Source organism: Astatotilapia calliptera, chromosome 18 (assembly GCF_964374335.1).
Source record: "Astatotilapia calliptera chromosome 18, fAstCal68.1, whole genome shotgun sequence".
NCBI classification, from domain to species: domain Eukaryota; kingdom Metazoa; phylum Chordata; class Actinopteri; order Cichliformes; family Cichlidae; genus Astatotilapia; species Astatotilapia calliptera.
In genome coordinates, this window is record NC_137439.1 from 16,601,416 (window position 1) to 16,622,148 (window position 20,733).

The 20,733-nt window shown below is 40.4% G+C and overlaps 1 protein-coding gene across 1 annotated transcript in view; it reads right to left on the reverse strand.

Moving 5' to 3' along the window:
- obscnb (obscurin, cytoskeletal calmodulin and titin-interacting RhoGEF b) overlaps positions 1–20,733 on the reverse strand; it is a 58,474-nt gene that overhangs the window by 28,839 nt on the left and 8,902 nt on the right. The window contains exons 12-41 of the mRNA XM_080292905.1: positions 20,428–20,709; positions 20,054–20,335; positions 19,680–19,961; positions 18,074–18,355; positions 17,616–17,891; positions 17,260–17,532; positions 16,901–17,167; positions 16,549–16,818; positions 16,198–16,464; positions 15,794–16,060; positions 15,592–15,704; positions 15,361–15,514; positions 15,103–15,264; positions 14,873–14,977; positions 12,575–12,841; positions 10,741–11,010; positions 10,367–10,633; positions 9,652–9,918; positions 9,295–9,561; positions 8,935–9,204; positions 8,586–8,855; positions 7,779–8,045; positions 6,767–7,033; positions 6,363–6,629; positions 5,947–6,213; positions 5,507–5,773; positions 5,080–5,346; positions 4,651–4,917; positions 3,434–3,499; positions 836–916 (exon numbers count right to left, since the gene is read on the reverse strand). Coding sequence (XP_080149031.1) covers positions 836–916; positions 3,434–3,499; positions 4,651–4,917; positions 5,080–5,346; positions 5,507–5,773; positions 5,947–6,213; positions 6,363–6,629; positions 6,767–7,033; positions 7,779–8,045; positions 8,586–8,855; positions 8,935–9,204; positions 9,295–9,561; positions 9,652–9,918; positions 10,367–10,633; positions 10,741–11,010; positions 12,575–12,841; positions 14,873–14,977; positions 15,103–15,264; positions 15,361–15,514; positions 15,592–15,704; positions 15,794–16,060; positions 16,198–16,464; positions 16,549–16,818; positions 16,901–17,167; positions 17,260–17,532; positions 17,616–17,891; positions 18,074–18,355; positions 19,680–19,961; positions 20,054–20,335; positions 20,428–20,709 — 7,176 coding nt within the window. The remainder of the gene's footprint in view (positions 1–835; positions 917–3,433; positions 3,500–4,650; positions 4,918–5,079; positions 5,347–5,506; positions 5,774–5,946; positions 6,214–6,362; positions 6,630–6,766; positions 7,034–7,778; positions 8,046–8,585; positions 8,856–8,934; positions 9,205–9,294; positions 9,562–9,651; positions 9,919–10,366; positions 10,634–10,740; positions 11,011–12,574; positions 12,842–14,872; positions 14,978–15,102; positions 15,265–15,360; positions 15,515–15,591; positions 15,705–15,793; positions 16,061–16,197; positions 16,465–16,548; positions 16,819–16,900; positions 17,168–17,259; positions 17,533–17,615; positions 17,892–18,073; positions 18,356–19,679; positions 19,962–20,053; positions 20,336–20,427; positions 20,710–20,733) is intronic.

Below are 20,733 nucleotides of genomic sequence, written 5' to 3' on the forward strand. Positions count from 1 at the left end.
AGGATCTCCATATATCATTCCCTATATGTTGTCAATAAAAACAATGACAGTAAGACGTTTAAACAGCTTTAAATAGCACTATATAGCATTATTATCACTTTGACATTCAGATCAATCGATTAATCTTGAAGTAGATTAATAGGAGTATGATACTTTAAATTCTTATTCTGTAAATTGACAATACACACCACACACACGGAGCCATAGTTTCTAAGATATGTTTTTTTGTCGATTACTGACCGATAAATGATTAAGCTCACATTAAAGGGTGCATGTAAGAGATTTTCAAAGGACTGATAACATGCCCCCACTCTACACCCCTACAAAGTTTTATCAGAATGCATTCCAAACTTTTCGAGCTATTGCGTTTACTAACGAATGACACACACACACACACAGAAGCACGCAAACCACTGCTACCAAAAACAAAACCTTCTTGGTGGAGGTAAAAATAATTCGGGGCGGTTGTGGGGGGTTAATATCTGTGATGACATGAAGCACTGAAATATTTCAAAATGAAAAAACCTACAAGCAACAACAAAAAACAAAAACACCTCAGACCATTATCTCAGTGATCCGACACAAAATGCGTCACAAACACAACAAAATGTTTCCTGTTTAACACACAACACAATGCAGCTGGCACAATAAAAACATACAACGAAAGCCAACTTCATTCTGTATTTTTGCCATTCACCTCACAGTACATATAGATGAGCACACACTGAAGCAAAGACTGACAGGACTGCGCACAACATTTTAAAAGACTGCAACTGAATTTTCTCACTGCTCTTGCAGTGTCCAGAAAAATCCATGCAAACACGCACTGCATTACCTTCACTTCCCACTTTAAGCTCTCTTGAATGTCCCTGAAAATCCTGTTTAGGAGTTTGTTCAGTTGTTGTCAATGTCCCCGCTAAAACGATTGAACACAACATTGGTCCCATCATTTGAATTTGTCACAGTAAAGCAGCAGAAACATGTAATTCAAGTCTCATCAAGAGCAGAAACACAAACAGCTAATGGAATCAAAGACAGCTTCATATCTTCATACTACGTCAGCCTCCATGCAACAAAATAATCTAGTGACCACACAAATCCACAGATGTGGAGACTGAAAATATTGCTGTTTTTTTTCTGCAAAAATAGCGCAAACCACAAAAACATGACAAAGACCAAAACATCAGTAAGTGCAAATCAACAGCAGTTTTCCAGCAGCAAATCAACAGCAGTCCCACAAAAAACAAAGCAAACTAAATAGAAATTACGCCAGAAAGCAACAAGACAATTTAAGCTAAGTCATGACCCAACAACTTTCTCTCTTTGGCAAAGGTCAGCAGCCAAACACAGAGGTACAAAGTCCCTAATGGCTTCATTTACTTAATTTGTGACTCCTTTCAACAAAGAGCTGCTGTGCATACACTGATTCACTGCAAAGGCACAATGGAAACAGGATAAACTAGCAAACAAGTCGAGACTATTGAAAATTACCTTCTACCATCTCATTTACAGTGGGGCAAAAAAGTATTTAGTCAGCCACCGATTGTGCAAGTTCCCCCACCTAAAATGATGACAGAGGTCAGTAATTTGCACCAGAGGTACACTTCAACTGTGAGAGACAGAATGTGAAAAAAAAATCCATGAATCCACATGGTAGGATTTGTAAAGAATTTATTCGTAAATCAGGGTGGAAAATAAGTATTTGGTCAATAACAAAAATACAACTCAATACTTTGTAACATAACCTTTGTTGGCAATAACAGAGGTCAAACGTTTACTATAGGTCTTTACCAGGTTTGCACACACAGTAGCTGGTATTTTGGCCCATTCCTCCATGCAGATCTTCTCGAGAGCAGTGATGTTTTGGGGCTGTCGCCGAGCAACACGGACTTTCAACTCCCGCCACAGATTTTCTATGGGGTTGAGGTCTGGAGACTGGCTAGGCCACTCCAGGACTTTCAAATCCTTCTTACGGAGTCACTCCTTTGTTGCCCGGGCGGTGTGTTTTGGATCATTGTCATGTTGGAAGACCCAGCCTCGTTTCATCTTCAAAGTTCTCACTGATGGAAGGAGGTTTTGGCTCAAAATCTCACGATACATGGCCCCATTCATTCTGTCCTTAACACGGATCACTCGTCCTGTCCCCTTGGCAGAAAAACAGCCCCATAGCATGATGTTTCCACCCCCATGCTTCACAGTAGGTATGGTGTTCTTGGGATGCAACTCAGTATTCTTCTTCCTCCAAACACGACGAGTTGAGTTTATACCAAAAAGTTCTACTTTGGTTTCATCTGACCACATGACATTCTCCCAATCCTCTGCTGTATCATCCATGTGCTCTCTGGCAAACTTCAGACGGGCCTGGACATGCACTGGCTTCAGCAGCGGAACACGTCTGGCACTGTGGGATTTGATTCCCTGCCGTTGTAGTGTGTTACTGATGGTGACCTTTGTTACTTTGGTCCCAGCTCTCTGCAGGTCATTCACCAGGTCCCCCCGTGTGGTTCTGGGATCTTTGCTCACCGTTCTCATGATCATTTTGACCCCACGGGATGAGATCTTGCGTGGAGCCCCAGATCGAGGGAGATTATCAGTGGTCTTGTATGTCTTCCATTTTCTGATGATTGCTCCCACAGTTGATTTTTTCACACCAAGCTGCTTGCCTATTGTAGATTCACTCTTCCCAGTCTGGTGCAGGTCTACAATACTTTTCCTGGTGTCCTTCGAAAGCTCTTTGGTCTTGGCCATGGCGGAGTTTGGAGTCTGACTGTTTGAGGCTGTGGACAGGTGTCTTTTATACAGATGATGAGTTCAAACAGGTGCCATTCATACAGGTAACGAGTGGGGGACAGAAAAGCTTCTTACAGAAGACGTTACAGGTCTGTGAGAGCCAGAGATTTTCCTTGTTTGAGGTGACCAAATACTTATTTTCCACCCTAATTTACGAATAAATTCTTTACAAATCCTACCATGTGGATTCATGGATTTTTTTTTCACATTCTGTCTCTCACAGTTGAAGTGTACCTCTGGTGCAAATTACTGACCTCTGTCATCATTTTAGGTGGGGGAACTTGCACAATCGGTGGCTGACTAAATACTTTTTTGTCCCACTGTATCTCTTGCCTTTTGTGCTTGTCTTTAGCAACTACAGACAGAGATTCTGAAATACAAATATGATATAGATATTACGCATTGTAGCCTTAAGGGAAAGAGACCTAAATACTCTATTGTAAGACAGAAGGAATATTCGATACAGCCAAAATCTAGGAAACAGCATACTGACAAATATATCTATCATGCATTTTACAGGCCACAGCATACAGGTACAATTTAAAGGAGGATTGCAGATGGCAGCGCAGAGGCCATTATCAAGCTGGACAGGGCAACATAACACTGACAGTTATGTTATTACATCACCATCATCCTTTCATACCTTTTTCTTTGGTTTCCTGCCTCTTAGATTCTGTAGCAGCTGAAGGAGGAGCTGCCAGCTTCACAGCTGAGAGGAAATAATTTTGTTTCAGATCGCTGTACTTCACCAATATATCAATTGAAAACTATCATCTGACAAAAGGGAGTTTCAGGAATGATTAGACCCCATAAAACAGAGCCAATAACTGCAATATAACACGACAGAACAGATCAGATGAAATGTAGACAAGAGAGGTTTATAGACCAACATAAATATAAGATCCAGTGCCAAGACTACCACCGATGAAAACAACCAAAACTCACAAAAATGCAGCAACAAGTAAGGCTGCCTGAAATAGGTGAAGTGAAAAAGAAGAAGCAGTGAAATCTTCAAGGAAAAGTCAGACTGTCAAAACGCAGGTACACTGCAGAAAAGCAATTCAGACGAAGACTGGTTTCAACCTGATGATGCACTAAAATGTGACAGATAGAGTAACACCCACATGAATGACATTTCATTATCCATCAGAAACAGAACAACTAAATAAACAGACAGTCGGAGAAATTTCAAAGCAGAAGCAAGTGCCACAGTACAAGCGCTTCAGTTGAGATAAAATCAGTCAAATATAAGACAATCATCCACGCGGTTTAATCCAGGTATTATCATTGCATTTAAATGTAAACAACAGGTGTAGTGACAAAAAAGTCAGAGTCTGAAAAAACAAAAGGTGAGAACTGTTACTGTATTACAAAGAAAATTTGATATACTTTAAATACAGATTTAAATCACAAATCCTACCCTTGATATTGAGACTTGCTGTGGTCTTCTGGTCTCCACACACACAGCTGTAGTCTCCACTGTCTTCAGGCACCACTTTTTCTATCACAAGTTCATTCATTGAGGCCTTCTGCTTCATCTTGTACCTCTCCCCAGACTTCAGGACCTGTGTTCCTTTCTTCCACTCTACTGGGACTCCAACCTTAGAGAGCTCACAGCGCAAAGTAACACTGCCTCCCTCCTCGGCCTCCAGGCTCTCCAGCTTCTGTCTGAAGGTGACTGGTTGGGCTGAACATTTATTAGTTTATTAATAGTAAGTTATATCCCACAACATGACATATATTTTGGGGGGGACAAAAGTGGTTTAAAACATAGAACACAAAAGGCAAACAGTGACAGCTTGAAATAAAAAAATAATAATACAAAAACAAAAATAAATAAATAAATACATCTTCTCTTACCCTTTATGCTCAGGCTAGCTGTGGTCTTCTGGTCTCCACACACACAGCTGTAGTCTCCACTGTCTTCAGGCACCACTTTTTCTATCACAAGTTCATTCACAGAGGCCTTCTGCTTCATCTGGTACCTCTCCCCAGACTTCAGGACCTGTGTTCCTTTCTTCCACTCTACTGGGACTCCAGCTTTAGAGAGCTCACAGCGCAGACTAATGTCAGCTCCCTCCTCAGCCTGCTGACTCTCCAGCTTCTGTTTGAAGGTGACTGGTTGGGCTGAGCATTTATTAGTGGGTTAGTAATCAGTGGCAGGGCATTACAGAAAACATAAATATCACATAACAAAAATACAAAATAACAAAGTGAGAAACAAGGATCCACAAGAACATGCAAATTTGAATCCACTGCACCAACTAACTGTGAAATTCCTTTTCCTACCCTTTATGCTCAGGCTAGCTTTGGTCTTCTGGTCTCCACACACACAGCTGTAGTCTCCACTGTCTTCAGGTACCACTTTGTTAATCACGAGTTCATTCACAGAGGACTTCTGCTTCATCTGGAACTTTTCTCCAGACTTCAGGATCTGCGTTCCTTTCTTCCACTCTACTGGGACTCCAGCTTTAGAGAGCTCACAGTGCAGAATAATGTCAGCTCCCTCCTCGGCCTGCTGGCTCTCCAGCTTCTGTTTGAAGGTCACTGGTTGGGCTGAGCATTTATTGGTTCATTTCCAGTCAGTGATATGTCATGACATAAAATACAAATATACACATAAAATAAATACAACTATTAAATAACAAATACTGAGAAACCAGTGGCATGCTGACATAAACTATATGGAATAACTCTGTGAAAATCCTCTTCCTACCCTTGATATTGAGACTTGCTGTGGTCTTCTGGTCTCCACACACACAGCTGTAGTCTCCACTGTCTTCAGGCACCACTTTTTCTATCACAAGTTCATTCATTGAGGCCTTCTGCTTCATCTTGTACCTCTCCCCAGACTTCAGGACCTGTGTTCCTTTCTTCCACTCTACTGGGACTCCAACCTTAGAGAGCTCACAGCGCAAAGTAACACTGCCTCCCTCCTCGGCCTCCAGGCTCTCCAGCTTCTGTCTGAAGGTGACTAGTTGGGCTGAACATTTATTAGTTTATTAATAGTAAGTTATATCCCACAACATGACATATATTTTGGGGGGGACAAAAGTGGTTTAAAACATAGAACACAAAAGGCAAACAGTGACAGCTTGAAATAAAAAAATAATAATACAAAAACAAAAATAAATAAATAAATACATCTTCTCTTACCCTTTATGCTCAGGCTAGCTGTGGTCTTCTGGTCTCCACACACACAGCTGTAGTCTCCACTGTCTTCAGGCACCACTTTTTCTATCACAAGTTCATTCATTGAGGCCTTCTGCTTCATCTTGTACCTCTCCCCAGACTTCAGGACCTGCGTGCCCTTCTTCCACTCTACTGGGACTCCAACCTTAGAGAGCTCACAGCGCAAAGTAACACTGCCTCCCTCCTCAGCCTCCAGGCTCTCCAGCTTCTGTTTGAAGGTGACTGGTTTGGCTGAACATTTATTAGCATATTAGAAAACAGTGCCAGTGTTTTACATAGAACATAAAAATACACACGAAAGATTCTGAGAAACACTGATTTGCAGTAACATGCAAACATAAAAACACTTTGCTGACTAACTGTGAAAATCCCCTTCCTACCCTTTATGCTAAGGCTGGCTGTGGTCTTCTGGTCTCCACACACACAGCTGTAGTCTCCACTGTCTTCAGGCACCACCTTCTTGATTACGAGTTCATTCACAGAGGCCTTCTGCTTCATCTGGTACTTTTCTCCAGACTTCAGGATCTGCGTTCCTTTCTTCCACTCTACTGGGACTCCAGCTTTAGAGAGCTCACAGTGCAGAATAATGTCAGCTCCCTCCTCGGCCTGCTGGCTCTCCAGCTTCTGCGTGAAGTTTGGTGGCAATGCTGCACAAGCATGTTTTCATTACTCATCACAATTAGGTCATACAAACAGTTTTAACAAGGCCACAGAATTGTCTCTTTGAAAATTCGCACACAAATGTTTCCAAAACTATGCTGGAAAAAACATCATGAATCCATACCAGTGACTTTCAAGGCTGCAAACGTCTTCTCGTCCCCGCATATGCATGTATACGCTCCACTATCTTCTATCTTCAAATTCAGAATCTGAAGTATACAAGAGCCCTCTGCCTGCTTCATGTCATACTTCTCTCCTGGTTTGAGAATTTCAGAGTCTTTTTTCCACTGAACGACAGCTGCAGGTTTTGATAGCTCACAGCGAAGTGTCACACTCTCCCCTTCTTTTTTCTCCTGGTTTTTGAGCTTCTCAATAAAAGTAGCAGGCAGGGCTAAAACAAAATGGAAAATTACTTTGAGTTTTGTTGGGTTGTAAAGAAGAATGAATAATGGGAAGCTAGGACGGCGGATGGAGTTGAGGTGCTCCAGTTGTCCAACATTAGTCTTTGGAACAGTGCAGCTGATTCTGAACAGTGGATTAAAATCTAGGAGCAAAACCCAAACTTTACTGCACTAAAAAAATTTAAATTCTTAAATGAAAGGAGAATAATCCAATGAATTTGGGCAATGGTCACTCAGAAACGCCAATGCATGCTCATGAATGTCATTCACAGTTTGTGGATGTACAGACAATACCTCAAACACACATATACCAGACAAAGATATGAACGCCACTTAACACAAAAGCAAAGAATTCCTTGCAGTAACCTAAATGCTGCAAATGACTGTAGAAAAACACAGTAGAACTGTATAAATACATAAAGATAAAAATCCACAAGCTTGTAAACTCCTTGGATGGTATCAGCTGGTTTGGTACCAGTTGTTTGCATATGCGCTCTGATCTCCTGTGACTCCTCTTGAGTGACAGAGTGGACTTCCAAGGGTACAACACAATGTAACCACTGTCCGTGTGTTTTGAGAACAAAATGTAAAATTGTGATTTTTGGATTCAATTTATTAAAAAAATAAAATAAAATCTCAAAATTAAAAGAAAACTTAGCTCAAACCTTTCTGCAGTGTAGTAATGTAAGTAAGAACAAAACGTTGTCTCACCTTCATTCATGCTAAAGTTCTCACCTTTAACGGTCACCTTGGCCATGCTCTTGGCAGTGCCTACATCACAAGTGTAGATATCAGTATCGTTCTCCTCCAGTTGTTTGATCATGAGAGTTAAGACGCCATCTTTCTGAGACATCTCATATCGCCCTCCAGCCTTGAGCTCTGTGTGACCTTTAAGCCATACAACCGTGGATGGGATTTGTTCCGTCGTGCATTGCAGAGTCACGGAGCCCTTCTCGTCTGCTTCACTGTCCTTTAGCGTTTTAGTGAATTTATGGATTGGCTCTGCAAAAAGGAAACTTCGCTGTGACAATGTTTGCCACAGAATGAAACTACGGCACTAATCTATAGTTAATTTTTTTTTAAAAAAGACTCCAGAACATATTCTATGTCTAGCAAATGTTTCAACTTGGAATATCATTACTAATTCCTGCACCTATACACACCTGAGCTGGCATACTGGAGAAAATGTAGAATGATTTTCTGCGTTAAACAGATTAAGTTTTCATGTAATGAAATGTGCTATATAAATACAATTGTCATTTTATCTTTACATACCTTTACCAGGGATATTTTCCAGATGAATTAAATCATCATCACAAATACTTTTTAAAGGTCCTCTTGCCAGCTAGTATAAAAACCACCACTAGGTGCTGCCTCCAGAAGGACTGACCCACAAGCACCTTTGTGTTACTTTACGTATGTGTGTGGTGTTTATTTGCTTGTGTGTGGAAAATCGAAACACAACGTAGAATAATCGTATCCCATCAAAGCTGAACTGTGAAATTAGACCAAGGCAATTTTTGAGTTTTCTTAGAGTCTTACCCTTGATTTCTAGCTTAGCTCTGGTGGTTGCACCTCCAATAACTTCACAGCTGTACTCTCCAGAGTCTTGAGCAGACACATTATGGATGGTCAGTTTCATGACTCTATCTTGCTGGCTGAGCTCATATTTCTGGCTCTTTTTGATGGCTTTACCATCCTTGGCCCACTTTACAGCAAAACTAGCCTGTGTCACCTCACAAGTAAAAACAGCATCTTCCCCTTGAATGACACAAATATTCTGCAGTCCTTTTGATACAGATGAAGCTTTACCTGCAACATAAGAGGACAAATGTTTATTTTATGATTTGAATCATTGCCAAAGCCTCTTAAAGACTGATATCAAGCTTACCTTCAACTGTCAATGTTGCTTTGGAGCTCAAGTCTTTGATACTGAACACTACCTCACCAGCATCAGCAGGGGAGACATCTTTAATAGTGAGCATGTATTTGCGTCCTTTGGTGGAGATGCTAAAGCGGCCTCTGTTTGTAACAGCTTGGCCATTGACAGTCCAGGAGCACTCATCTGTGCTCTCACGAGACAGGATGCACTCAAAGCTGCATGTATCTCCCTCATTCACTTCAACTGATTTCAGCCATTTAGTTATTCCAATACCAATTTCTATGACAGAAACCAAATTGTGTATAAGTTAACTGTATATACGAAAAACAGTGTGTACAAATAAATATACAAAATGATAGAAAAACACACCTCTGACCGTAACCTTTGCCTTGGATACCTCAGTGCCAAGGTCACAGCTGTACTCCCCAGCATCATCTTTGGTGGCATCCTTGATGATCAGGCCCAAAGACTTGCCTGTGTGAAGGAGCTCATATTTTGGCCCAGCTTTTAAGACTTTACCCTCTTTTCTCCATGTGGGGGAAACTCTTGGCTTGGATGCCTCACATGCCAGAGTGATCATGCCTTTCTCTTCTCCAATAACATCGTCTAGTGACTTGAGGAACACAGCGCGCTTCTCTGCAGAAAGTAAAACAGTGATTGAGGGATAAATAAAAGCCTCATTTGTGAAATATCAAATAACTCTGGAACTGTATTTAATGCTCTCACCTTTAACCTTGAGTGTGACAGACTCTTTGACCTTGCGGACTTGAAAGGTGATTGTTCCTCCATCTTGAGGTGCCAGGTTCTTCAGTGTCAGCTTGTGAACCTTCCCCTCATGAGCGATGGTGTTAACTTCATTTGTGAAGAGCACCTTGTCATTCAGAAGCCACTGAGCTTCTTCATCAGCGTAGTTAATCTCACAGGTGAATACCGCATTGCTGTCTTCATCGACTTCTGTATTGGCCAAGTGCTTGGTGATTTTGATTTCACGCACTAGGCAGATGAATCGGGACAGCAGTTTCAGTTTGAAGAGCAATCACAAAATATTTCAAATCAGTTGTTTATGCTAGGGGAACTCTGTGATATTCAAACAGACTGTATAAAAGATGGATGTAGCTTCTCGATCTGAAATAAAAAGCAAACGTGGAAGTGCTGCATTTATTTTATTGGTTGCAAAGAGACTTCTGCTTGGATAAAAGTCTTTTGAGAATGATATTAGAATGACACTAATATCAATATTAACTATTATTGAAAATCTTTAGCCAAAGAGCGTGCAATGTCCTCGGTTTCTCAGTCAGATTCTCACATCTGGTTTCAAGGAACCAAAATGGATGGTGATAGTGAAAACACTGAGCTCGAGGCTTCACAATGGGGAACTAATAGGTGGCTTCATCCATATTTTAAACACAGTCTTTTGACAATTTAAAGTTGGAAAACGTACCTTCAACAGTAAGTGTGCCTTTGGTCTCAGCAGGTCCAGACTGACAGCGGTACTCTCCACTGTCCTCCTCAGTCAGCCTGTGAATGGTAATTTGGGCACGTGTACCATCTTGCTTGATGTTGTACTTGTCTGAAGCTGCCAGAGGTACTCGACCTTTGAACCAGTTAACCTCTTTGGGTGGAGCAGAGAACTTGCAGCTGAGTATGGCTGAACTTTTCTCCTTCGCCTTAACATCTTTAATAACTTCTGCAATCTCAAGAGGGCGCTCTGAATGTGAGCAACAATGACTGATTAGACTCAGCTCAAATCTAATGGAAGTTTTCTGTGTATACATACAGAATTTTTGGGGGGAACACAACACTGAAAACATTTACCTTTAACTGTGAGCTGGGCTAAAGATTTGCTCTTCCCAGCTGTAAACTGTACAGCTCCCGTCATTGATGCTTTAGTCTTTTTGAAAGTGAGACGGTGCATCGTGCCTTCTTTCTCCATTTCGACATCAGGCCCCTCCTGCAGAGCAACTCCATTCAAAGTCCATACAGGAGGTTTCACCAGTTCCATACTGATTTCCACTTCAAAAACAGCTGCAAAGGGTTCTGTGACTTCTACTGGACTAAGTTCCCGCACTATGCTGATGGACTGCTCTGGAGGGATCATAAAAAGAGAATGGATCAGTGAAAAGAATTCATCAACTGCAAATACTTCACATTCTTTCCCAGGGATTAAGAAATGACATCCATTTTTTGCATGAAAGTCATTTTACAAGAACTAAAGCGGGGGTGTCAAACATAAAGTCCAGGGGCCAGAATCAGCACGGCGAAGACTCCAATCCAGCCCGTTGTTTAACATTGGAAAATGTAAAGAAGGATTGTATGTATGTTTTACAGTGTTTCCAGTTGACAAAGACCTCCCTGATGGCAACAAAGTAATTAAACAATAGAAATTATGTAATGTTACACATTTACTTACAATTTTAAGCCCAAAGAGTCGTGCTGACAGATTTATTTCATTTACTACAACAGCATGTCTATATCATGTAGAAAAACTGAGACATACTGTTGAAATTGTGCTTCTTTTTTATATTAAGATTATCTCATTGCTTAAATTTGTAGTTAATGTTCAATGAACTAAAAATTGAGGCCAACCCTGAGGCCACACTTAACAAGTGTAGCTTTAGATTGATGGAATTTAAGGTTGATAAGGATATCTGAGAGTTCAAAGGTCAAAACAAAATATAAGCAAACAATCTTGATAGGGATCCCTCAGATTTGTACTGTTTTAATGCTTGTTTATTTTTTAAACTTCACATTGAGAGATATGTTTGATGTGCAAATATATAACTTCATCAATATTCTCCCCAGACACGATTTGTTTATAGTATGTTCTCGTGATGCTTTCTGATGTATTCACCGTTAGGATTTATTGGTCTAGCCCTACACATTGTTTACTTGACTTGCTAAAATATGCACAACCGTCTGGATGATCTATTAGCATGTGTAAACATTCATCAATGATATTCAAATATGATATGACAGTTTAATGACCTTACACATATGACTGCTTATATGCTTGCCCATATTTAATGAAGTTGATATGTGAATTTTTAATGGTATAGCTCATATAAGGGATTTATTTTTTTTAAGGCTGTATGCAACTATTATCGCTACCAACTATTAGCAATGGGTTCGGAATTATAAATCTTACTTTATAGGATGGAAACACCACACATCATATGCAAAATAACTGTATTTAAGTATAAGACTTTCATTTATCCAGAGCAACGCATCTTCATACAGTGTATGAAGTCGTCCTGTGACTTCATACACTGTACCCCACACGGTGGTACATGCACAAAGGCCTTTTTTCTGTAATAACAGAAAATTCCCAACATAAAACTTCAACACATCAGCAAAACTAAAAACAGGTTGCACTAAAATTTAGTTACTCATTTAGATTAAGAAAAATCTTAAAATTTCAACCTCAATGTTAATTAATTTAGTAGGTTAGGCTTGTTATAGAACAACTGAGAGATAACATATTAACAACCTATTATACACATATTTCCCATTAGTACACTATTTCAGATTGGCATACACCTCATTGAATTGGACACTGATGGCTTGTTTTCTGAGGATATAATGAGAAAGTATTTACATTTACAGTGGCAGTAAGTTTAAAATGAACTATTGTCACAATCCACTGTTTTACCTTCCACAAGCAGTTTACAGGATGTCTTGTCATCAGTGGCATCACAGGTATACGTGTCTTCATCCCCAGAGTCCACATCAATAACGGTGAGCTTTCGGTACAGGTCTTCGCTTTTGATCTCGTACTTCTTGCTGGGTTTGATCTCCGTCTTGTTCTTGTACCACTTCACCTTTGCGCTGGCACGTGACACTTGGCATTCAAGATGACCACGATGCTTATACATCGCTATCTTATCCCTGAGTCGCTTCACAAACTTCACAGGCAGCTCTACAGTAACAATAACACTTAATCAATGAAAACTATTATGTGTGCTGCAAAGGGTTTGCCGGTGTCTATGCATAAGTTAAAGTAATTTCAGATGGTATATGAATTGTATTGCATATTAATGCTTTTGATGATATATTAATGCTTTCATTGAAATATAACATGTTTTGCAAAAGCTAAAGAAAAAAGAAAGAGTATATAATGGCACTAACATAAAATTAGCCCATATATGCAAGTTACAGCAACTGATACAAAACTAGACAGCTATTCTCTTTCAGGATCAAATGATCTTTTCATACTAATAGAAATCAGATGCACTAAATATCTTATCTTTATGGTGGCCGTGAGACACCAAACGGACCGCAACTTAAGAAAACACCAGCAATAACAAAAGCGCTGCAAAAGCACACAAAACACAACGGAAACAGGAAAAACAACAACGGAAATAGGAAAAACAACAACAGAAATAGGAAAAAACAAAACAGAAATAGGAAAAACAACAACGGAAATAGGAAAAACAACAACGGAAATAGGAAAAAACAAAACAGAAATAGGAAAAATGACAATGGAAATAGGAAAAAACACAAGGGAAGTGTTTCTGGGGAGACAATAACCCGACGGACCAGTTGCAGGAACCCAAAACATTGTAGGTGTGCTTTATCATGATTCATATAATATTGATGACAGATTTTTAGGCTAATAGTCATCTTTTGTTTCCTCACAAAACCGATAGATCCTCCACATCTTTTAAGTGTCTCCCAGCGCAATTCTTAGCATATTTTGGTTCCTGCAACTGGTCCGTCGGGTTATTGTCTCCCCAGAAACCCTTTCCTTGTGCTTTTGGAAACCTGTTTTTTCCTATTTCCTTTGTCGTTTTTCCTATTTCCGTGCTTTTGCAGCATTTTTCTTATTGCTGGTGTTTTCTTAAGTTGCAGTCTGTTTGGCCTCTCAGGGCTACCGTACATCTTACTATAACACACAAAATCTGTTTGTTTGCCTACAAAATCCTCCTTCACAATCGATCAAAAAAAAATTGGCACAAATGCATCTTAGGCCCCTGAAGTCTTATCTACACCACATATTGTTGATGTCATAATGTTGCCTAGGCTGGAGCCTATCATAGGTGTCATAGGGCAGGAGGCTATCCTGTAGGTTTGTCCTGGGGCTAACACGGAGAGATGGACAACCATTCACACCTGTGGGCACTTTAGAATCACCAGTTAACCCAATCCCACCAACTGCATGTCTTTGAACTGTGGGAGGAAGCCACACAGAGAGCATGCAAACTCCACACAGAAAGCCCACGGCCAGGTGGTGGATTCAAACCCAGGACCTTCATGCCATGAACTGCTCCACTGTGCTGCCCTAACAATATCTAATTTATAACCACAAAACATATATTATGGTGCCAGCATGTTGCCAAGAAATCACATAGCAATAGACTAAAACACTGGTGAAACAATACTGCATTGTGGGTACAAGTAATCTGTTTCACAATTAAATCACATTCTTGTACTGCTGGAGATTTTGAGATCCAATCTTCATAAGCCATCACACATTAAAAACGAAAAGAATGCTTTTCCTCTGGAATAAAATTATAAAACTGTAAAGCTGTGCTGTTGTTGAGTGCTCATTTTGCCATCAAGCTTCAATGAGGAGTGACAATGTGAATGTGAAGTTGCAAATGGATTTTATATCTTACCAATAGAAAGAATAAATATATGCAGAATGGCACAATGTGGTGACTCTCTTAGAATGATACTTCCTCAAGTTTTATTGTTTGTATCAGTAAATGATGTGGACGCATTCTGGGAGAATAACCGACTAACAGAAGTCAAGCTGTTCATCAAATTTAAACGTGTGTTTTATTGTTTGCAATTTTCTAAGAGCTCTTAACACAGTGAGAAGAAATAATCCATTTGCAGCCACACTGAACATCGCGGTGTGTAACAGCATTGGACTGATAAGCTATTACCATGCAACCATGCATTCAGTGTTATGCGATTTTAGTGCACAGAACACATATTCGTTTACCTTTCACTTTAAGTTTAGCAGTTGAAGATGCTTTCTCAGCTGTAAACTTAATTTCACCCATATCTTCTGGGGTAGCAGACTTGAAAAGCAGCACATAAGTTCTGCCTGGAATTAGAAACAGACATCATCGTGAAAACATCCTTATTATTCCCAATCTTTATTAAGGCAAATCCTGTAGCACTACATGCTTAGCTTAATTAAAATGGTTTTCCAATTTCTTGAGGCCTTACCCTCTTGCCTCATCTTTATGTTGTCAGTGGCTTTGAGTTTTGTGTTTCCTTTGTACCACTGGCACTCCACTTCATCGTGTGAGATTTCACAGACAAATTTAGCACTCTCCTTCTCCATTACCTCCAGATCTTCCAGCTTCTTGATGATCTTGATATCTCTGGCTGCAGGAAAAAGAGGCCAAGTACAGAAAACTTTACTGAACCTAGATTAATTGTACCTTACTGATTTCCTTACTTTGTTGCATAATTAGTAATTACCATGAACAGTGAGCTTGGCGGAGGTGTTATCATCAGTAGTACGACAGATGTACGTGCCTCCATCTTCAGGGGAGCATTTGTTGATGGCCAAAGTGCGCTTTTGGCCCAATGAATGAATAGCAAAGTTCTTTCCCGGTTTTAGTTCTACCTCATCCTGCAGATTCGGTGTTATTCAAAATGTTACATGTGTACTGCACACATTTAAATCAGCAGACAGTAATAATTTCTCACCTTGAACCATCTAACATCTGCATTCGCTCTGGACACTTCACATTCAAACGTAACCTTCTCCTTCTCAGGAACACTCATATCCATAATAGGTTTGGAGATCATAGCAGGAGCTTCTGTAGAATCAGCACATTAGACTTTTTTTAGACTGGATTTTTTTTAGGAAACCTAGACCTCATCAGGACAAACATGAGCCCACCGTTACCTGTGACGATCAGTTTAGCTGAAGTATGCACTCCCTCTGCCTGGAAGGAAATCATTCCTGCATCCTCCTGCTTGAGACTGGACAACGTCAGGATGTGCTTCTTTCCCAGAGCTGTGATATGGCAGTTTGGCCCTGACTTTAATTTGACCCTGTCTCTGTTCCAGGAGCCTTCAACATTGACCTGACTGAGTTCTACCTCAAGTGTTACTGTCTCTGTTTCACGTGCCTTGGTTTCTGTTAGACCCTTTATTACCTGGATCTTCTTCACTGAAGGGAAAAGGAAAAGAGTGTTAACACGTAGGACTGATTTTGTGATAACAAGCGCCATGACAATGACATTCTTCTTCTTGTATGCTATGCACATCATATTCTGTATTTAAAACATTAATCTTGATGAGTCTTACTCTCCACGCTGAGCTTGGCCTGGGTCTTATCATCCAGAGTTTCGCAAGAGTAGATGCCACGGTCAGCATAAGTCACACTCTTGAAGACCAGAGCCTGCTTAGCTCCCTCTACCCGAATCTCCATGTTTCCTGCAGGTTGCAGCACTACACTGTTCTTCATCCACCTGACTTCATCCGATGCCTTACTGAGCTCCACTTCCATCCTCACTTCGCTTTGCTCCTCCACTGTCAGGTTTTCTAGCTTTTTCTTGAAAGTCACAGGTTCATCTGGAAGGGACACAAAGAATGTTAGATGGAAGTATGTGTTCATTTATATAAACAGTTAAACAATAATTCCCATTATTATCTTACGTTGCACTTGTAGAGTAGCTTTGCAGCTTTTGCCTTCTGCATCAACACTTATCTCTCCTGCATCTTTCTGAGTGACTGAGGTGATGGTAAGTGAGTGGCTGCCACCACCTTGCTCAAGCTTATACTTCTGCCCAGAAACGATGAGGATACTGTTGTGGAACCATCTGACGCTGACGTCTGCTGGGCTGACGGCACACTTGAAAACGGCATCTTTTCGCTCCGTTGCAACCACGTTGTTCAGTTTGGTGACCAACCTCACTAATCTTGGTGCTGAAAGGAATAAAGCATAATTATATAAAAGAAAAGGCTTCCATCCTGGAAAGACGTTTTTTTAGTTAAACTAGTTAATTACCTTTAGAAGAGACTTTAGCAGATGTCTTGTCATTTCTACATTCACAGCTGTATTCTCCTTCATCTTCCTTGGTCATGCCAGTCACAGTGAGAATTCGCCTAGCACCATCTGCTCTGACACAGAACCTGCCTCCAGGTTTAATCTCACGGCCATTATGGTGCCATACAGCATCCCCTGAAGCTTGATTTAGTTCGCAAATCAGGCTTAGTGTACCTCCCAGTTCCACTGTGGCAGGTTTCAAAGGGAGAACAAACTTCAAAGCTGAATCTGAGAAGAAAGCATGAGAGGGAAAGGTTCAAAGAAAAATCTTGCATCTGCACATGCATGAGAGTTGTATTTAAGACTTTTCTATGACCTGCCTTTAACTTGAACTTTGAACTCCAGTTTATCATCCGCAGTTTGACAAGAGTACGTTCCACTGTCTTTCATTTCTGCAGATTTCACTATCAGGGTACGAGAAAGGCCCTCTTTTTTCATTTCATACTTGCTGCTCTCCTTGAGCTCCATGCCATCTCTAAACCATCTCACACTACCGCCCTCTGAGGTCAGTTCAGTGGATAAAACAATGCTTTCACTTGTTTGAACCACGCATGTGTCCTTGACAGATTTCTTCTGGAACTTTATGGCTAAATCTAGAAAGAAGAACTTATTTTCAGTACTTTGTACAAATAAGTGGTAATCCATTGGCAACATGTTATATTTAAAATAAATTTACCTGTTAGCTGCAACTTAAATACCAGCTTCTCTGTTCCAGCCTCACACGTATATTCTCCAGCATCCTTTTTCTCCACTTTTTCTATCACCAGCTCACGAGTTTTGCCCTTAGACTCCATGTGGGCTCCTTTGCTGGAAGTCAGCAGCTTGCCATCCTTGTACCACTTTACCTCTGTCTTGGAATCTGAAACCTCACAACTAAGCGTGGCTCTCTGTGAGAGATAAGTTTTCACTTCCTTCTGGACTGACTCCATGTTAGAGAAGCCAGCTGGGGCTTCTGACCAGCAAATGGACAAAAAAAACATCAATCAATGTGAAATGCAAAAAAACTTTAAGCAACTATGACTCAACTTACTGGATACAAACGAGGCAATCTGGCAGAAATACTACACAACAAGACTATTTTAAAGCTCATTGACATACAGTAGGAAAGTACTAGAGACAACTTATTGAGCTTACCTAACACCTGTATCTTAAAGGGCAGCTTCTCAGACCCAGCCTCACAGATGTACTCCCCAGCATCCTTCTTATCCACACTGTTGATCACCAGCTGCCGACTCCTGCCTTTTGACTCTACATGAACTGTCTTGCTGGTGGTCAGAAGCTTGCCATCCTTGTACCATTTTACCTCTGTATTGATATCAGATACCTCACAGGTGAGAGTGGCTTTCTGAGAGAGAGTAGCTTTCACCTCCTTTTGGATAGACTCTTTGCTGGAGAAGGCAGACTTCACTTGGATCTCTGCAGAAATAACAGTGATTAATGTCATGGCAATGTAGCAAGTTTAAGTGTGATGTGAGATAAATATAACCTAGAAAATCAATTTTCATAGCAACAAAGTGGATAAATACATAGCAAAGCCAAAACCAGGGAACAATATTTAACAGCTAAAATCTAACATGACCACAAAATATGCAAATATGTGAAAACATCTGCAATTCCACCAAACCAAAAACAAAAATTTCTAAATCTTTCATTGAGTTTCTGTTACAGTTTTACTCAATTCAGGTGTCAGGAAAATAAACCTAAACAAAGATTTCATAAAGTATTTAAAAAAATCTCTATAAATGTATAAATCTATGTAAATGACGAGTCAGATCAGCTGATTGACTATAATGTCTAAATTACAATTTTCACAACCAAAGAATATTATAAGAGCATGATTATTGTCATGTTTTTGCTTTGTGTTCCAGTACTCTCCTTTTTCTTACAACGTCTTTACAATGCCCCACCTGAAAGCTCCAAACTTAGTGCCCACCACCTTCAGCTCATCTCCACTCAGAGCAACACAAAGAGCCTAGACAATCATCTGTCTTGCAACAGTTTTTTCTATAAATTCAACATTGATGTATGATGCTTGATGATTCAGGAGTCAGTGAGTTACTGTAATATTCACTTTTAATAGTTACTAAAATAACAGCAATGACAATAACTATTACATAGTTTTTGTTATATAATTTGCATGTACTTCTCTTTTAGGTGTTAAAACACTTAACCTGTATGTTACATCCCCAATTTTCACTTGCTTTTAACATATAACCTCCAGCATCTTTCTTCTCTACATTGTCAATCACCATTTAAGTAATCCTGCCCTTTGAATCCATGTGATCTGCTTTGCTGGGATTTGGCAGCTTGTCAACTTTTTACCATTCCGCCTCTGCCTTGTTATCAACTATAATGGAGTAAGGTGACAGTACAATTACCTGTACAAAAACAACAGTTCAACTGAAAGCACACAAAAACGCACAGCAAATGCATGATAACTCAGATAACTAGAACCTGGCAAATAACCAGCTAAAGATACCAGATCTTGTAACCAGAGAGACCAAAACATGGAGCTCAGCAGGTCATTTGAACAACATAACTCAATTTTCTACTCAAAGGCTGCAACAATTTTTTATCAAATTAAACCAAATACTACATCCCACAACTGAAGCAACCAACAATGTATTCAATGCAAACACAAAAACACTTTTTTGTGAAGAAGCCTTTGCATTAAACGATCTAAAATATGTTTTACACGTTACACTATATTATTATAAGTGTGACATCCATAGAGGCATACCTTGCACATGTATCTTAAAGGCCAGCTTTTCAGTCCCAGCCTCACAGATGTACTCTCCAGCATCCTTCTTCTCCACACTGTCAATCACCAGCTGGCGATTCTTGCCCTTTGATTCAGTATGGATTGTCCTGCTGGAACTCAGCAGCTTGCCATCCTTGTACCACTTCACTTCTGTCTTGTTATCAGATACCTCACAGCTTAGAACAGCTTTCTGTGACAGGGTGGCTTTTACCTCCTTTTGGATTGACTCCTTATTAGAGAAAGCTGACTGGACCTGTGTGTCTGAGGAGACCATGAATATGGATGATAAATTTCTCTCTCTCTGCAGCACCTGCAAGCCCCATGAATCAAACCAGTTAGATCATTGCCCCTACCTGCCACCTGTATTTTGAAGGCAAGCTTTTCAGTCCCAGCCTCACAGATGTACTCTCCAGCATCCTTTTTCTCCACACTGTCAATCATCAGCTGGCGATTCTTGCCCTTTGATTCAGTATGGATTGTCTTGCTGGAACTCAGCAGCTTGCCATCCTTGTACCACTTCACTTCTGTCTTGTTATCAGATACCTCACAGCTTAGAACAGCTTTCTGTGACAGGGTGGCTTTTACCTCCTTTTGGATTGACTCCTTATTAGAGAAAGCTGACTGGACCTGTGTGTCTGAGGAGACCATGAATATGGATGATAAATTTCTCTCTCTCTGCAGCACCTGCAAGCCCCATGAATCAAACCAGTTAGATCATTGCCCCTACCTGCCACCTGTAGTTTGAAGGCAAGCTTTTCAGTCCCAGCCTCACAGATGTACTCTCCAGCATCCTTCTTCTCCACATTGTCAATCACCAGCTGGCGATTCTTGGCCTTTGATTCAGTATGGATTGTCTTGGTGGAAGTCAGCAGCTTGCCATCCTTGTACCACTTCACTTCTGTCTTGGCGTCGGCTACTTCACAGCTCAGGACAGCCTTCTGGGAGATGGTGGCTTTCACTTCCTTCTTAACTGAATCCTTGTTAAAGAAGGCTGATTGGACATGTGTGTCTATGGAAACCATGAAAATAAATT